General features: G+C 39.0%; 1 protein-coding gene across 1 annotated transcript; it reads right to left on the reverse strand.

Moving 5' to 3' along the window:
- Positions 1-526: 526 nt before the first annotated feature.
- Positions 527-1894, reverse strand: LOC122054917. Its single transcript, XM_042616333.1, has 2 exons — positions 1340-1894; positions 527-964 (listed from the first exon to the last, which is right to left on the reverse strand). Exons 1-2 carry the CDS (start codon positions 1892-1894, stop codon positions 527-529), a joined length of 993 nt encoding a protein of 330 aa, XP_042472267.1.
- Between the last annotated feature and the right edge of the window lie 1356 nt (positions 1895-3250).

Raw genomic sequence — 3250 nt, forward strand, 5'->3', positions numbered from 1 at the left:
TGCTTTCTTGAATAGCTTGGTTAACCTGCTCATGAATAACTCGAATATGCTTGGCCATATCCTCAACCTTGGGGTTAGCTTGTCTGGAATGCAAAATAGGGACTAAATTCAGTACGCCGGATGAGTTTCGTCCATAAACAACTTCGAAAGGACTCAAACCAGTGGTCATGTTCTTTGATTTGTTGTATCTAAATTCTGCTTGTGGTAAAACCAGATCCCATTAATTACTTCAGTTTGGTTCCTGTGAGACATCTCAAAAGATTTCCTAAGCTCTGATTCACTACCTTGGTCTGACTATCTATCTGAGGGTGATAGGCGTTGCTAAAGTTGAGCTTTATCCCTAGCTTTTCCCATAAAGTCTTCTAAAATTGACTAACAAATTTAGTATCATGATCCGAAGTAATAGTTTGAGGAATACCATGTAAACGCACAATCTCTTTGAAGAAGAGGGTGGCAATCCGAACAACATCTATGGTTTTTTTGCATGTCATAAAGTGAGCCATCTTAGAGAATCGATCCACCACAACTAAATAGAATCAGCATTGGTGAGGGTTCCCTTAGATTGCTGACAAACAAAGCTACGATCCATGAAATGAGCTGCGTCACGAGTTAGCTTGGTCCAATAGAAGTCAAAAGAGATGAGCGCTAATGTCTTATCTTGGTCAAAGTGTCCTTCGTTATGTAATTCATTGATAATGCATTGTATATCTAAGAAAGATCCAAAGCTGACAAACTTAATGCTCATGGTAGTAAGCAGCAAAGAATGACAGCTTAGAGCATCTGCAACATAATTAAGACTCCTGGATTGATGCTTCAGCGTGAATGTGAACTCTGGAAGTTCTAGAACGGGTGCTTCAGTCATCTTTTCCTTCACAAGTTGAAAACTAGTTGTAGCCGCTTCAGTCCACTTGAACCCATGCCCCTTGAGATATTCAGTGATAAGAGCAATTAAGATGCTAAAATTCTAGATGAATCAACAATAGAAAGAGGTCAATCCATGAAAATTTCGGATGTCGTGAATGTTTTTTGGCTGCGGCCACTCTAAAACTGCATTTATCTTTGATGGATCTGCACGAACACCATTGATAGACACTATAAATCCAAGAAACAAAACTAAGGTTGTGAAGAAAGAACACTTCCTATTGTTGATGAATAAGTATTTCGCCTTTAGCTTCTCAAAAATAGTGCAAAGGTGATCAAGGTGCAAAGCTCATGTCGGGCTATAAATGAGACTGTTGTCCAAGTATACAACCATGAATCTTCCCATGAAAGGTCGTAAGACTTGATGCATGAATCTCATAAATGTGTTGGGTGCATTGGATAGTCTGAAAGGCATGACCATCCACTCGTACAACCCATGTTGTTTCTTGAAGGCGATCTTCCATTTATCTCCGAGCTTGATTTGAATTTGGTGGTATCCACTCCTAAGATCAATCTTGGAGAAGATCTTTGAACTGGAAAGTTGATCCAACATATCATCTAAGCGAGGAATCGGAAATATATACTTCACCGTGATTGTGGTAATGGCTCTACTATTAATACACATGCACCACAAACCATCTTTATTTGGCACGAGTAGGGCAGGGACTACACAAGGGCGCATACTCTTACGAATATAGCCTAGTTGCAATAGCTCCACAACTTGTCGTTGTAGTTCTTCAGCATCCTTAGGGCTAAGATTGTATGTCAGCCGATTAGGTACACTTGACCCTAAAATGAGGTCAATTTGGTGTTGAATTTCTCTCATAGGTGGAAGTCCCAGAGGAAGGTCTTCAACCATCAAGTCAACAAAGTTGGATAGGAGTTGTTGCACCTCAGTTGGTAGATCTGAGTCTAGGTCTATTTCATTACTTTTGTAAGGAAGCAGAGCATAGACCATATCTTCGTGCTTCATCTCGTTTAAAAATCTAGACATAAAAAAGTAGTGTAAAGCTATTAGTTACCAAATCTGAAGGGATTCCATCTCGTCCAGACTCCGAATAGAGTGCAACCACATTAGAAGACCACGAACTCATCATCTTCCTTGTAAGTAGCCTCGATTGTCCTTCTTATAAATTCAAAAGGAAATTTGGTAGCTTTATTTTCTTCTCGTAACAACTCCAAGGGGAACATAACCATGTTGGATGGTACGAGATGATTGTGTCACTGGATGCTCTTACATCAGACGCCCCAGGTTGAAAAGAACTCATCCTCGAGTTCAAAATAATGTCTTCAACATCCATAGTCTCCCTTTTCTTCACATTACCTTCTGATACGGTACAAACTGCATCCTCAAATAAGACCAAAATCTCATGGTCATCTCCATAGAGTACCTCGTCAACTTCATCATCAAATATCGATTCACCTAGTGCTTCGATCTATTCTTCGTCATAAATTGGATCACCGAATAATTTGATCTTGTCGTCGTCTTCGCTTCCTCCTGCAATTGGATAATCGAGAGAGTAGGACTAGTTGTACTAGATGTTGTCAAGATCCACATCCTCATGGTTGTCTCCGCCGCCGTGAGAGGAAGGGGGCACGTAGAGGCACTAGGGAGTTGGTGTTCTCTCGAAGTTGTAGGTGGTGGGGTGGTTGAACCCGTATTTCTTGAAACCAAACTTGTGCTTGGACAACTCTTCTCGATTGGAAATTAGAGATTTTTCAAAAGGGGAATAAAGGAACTTATGATATTTACGTTCTCGTGTTGCTAGACATTGAGATAACTTTGTAACTTGTCTCTGTAGATACTGAATCTCATCTTGGGTGCTACGACCATAATGTGAGGCTTCTTCAGCCAAAACCTGCCTTTCACAATCATGATCACGTCCACGACGACCCTCTATTGGATCTTAATGAGCTCTAATACCAACTGACGCTGAGCAGAATATAGATTATTCTGGGGCATGAAGTTACAGAGAGATTAAGAATAAACAAGAGGGAAATAACAAAATAAGAAGTAGCTCAAGTAGGGTTTTTTTTTTAAAAAAACCTTCTTGAGAAAATAAGAACGAAAAATAAAGAATAAAAGAGATATAGCCGTAACGTGGCTTAAGAGAAACTAATTTATTCAATATCAAAATAACTTGTCCCTAAACATCATCTAAGCATAGGTTTATATAGCTCTCAAAACCCTCAAAAAAATCTAAACAGAAAAATAACCAACTAGACTTATTCCCTAAGATTTAGGATAAATTAACTATCAAGACTCGGTTTCTAAGATTTAGGAAAAAATTAAATATAAAAAATAAACTAAACTTAATTAACGGATAAC

Source organism: Zingiber officinale, chromosome 3B (genome assembly GCF_018446385.1).
Source record: "Zingiber officinale cultivar Zhangliang chromosome 3B, Zo_v1.1, whole genome shotgun sequence".
NCBI lineage: Eukaryota > Viridiplantae > Streptophyta > Magnoliopsida > Zingiberales > Zingiberaceae > Zingiber > Zingiber officinale.

Coding starts and splice junctions, on each gene's coding strand:
- LOC122054917 (XM_042616333.1), bottom strand. CDS start 1,894: ATGAAGCACGAAGATATGGTCTATGCTCTGCTTCCTTACAAAAGTAAT. Junction 965..1,339: donor ATGGGTTGTACGAGTGGATG/GTCATGCCTTTC, acceptor TGATTCATCTAG/AATTTTAGCATCTTAATTGC.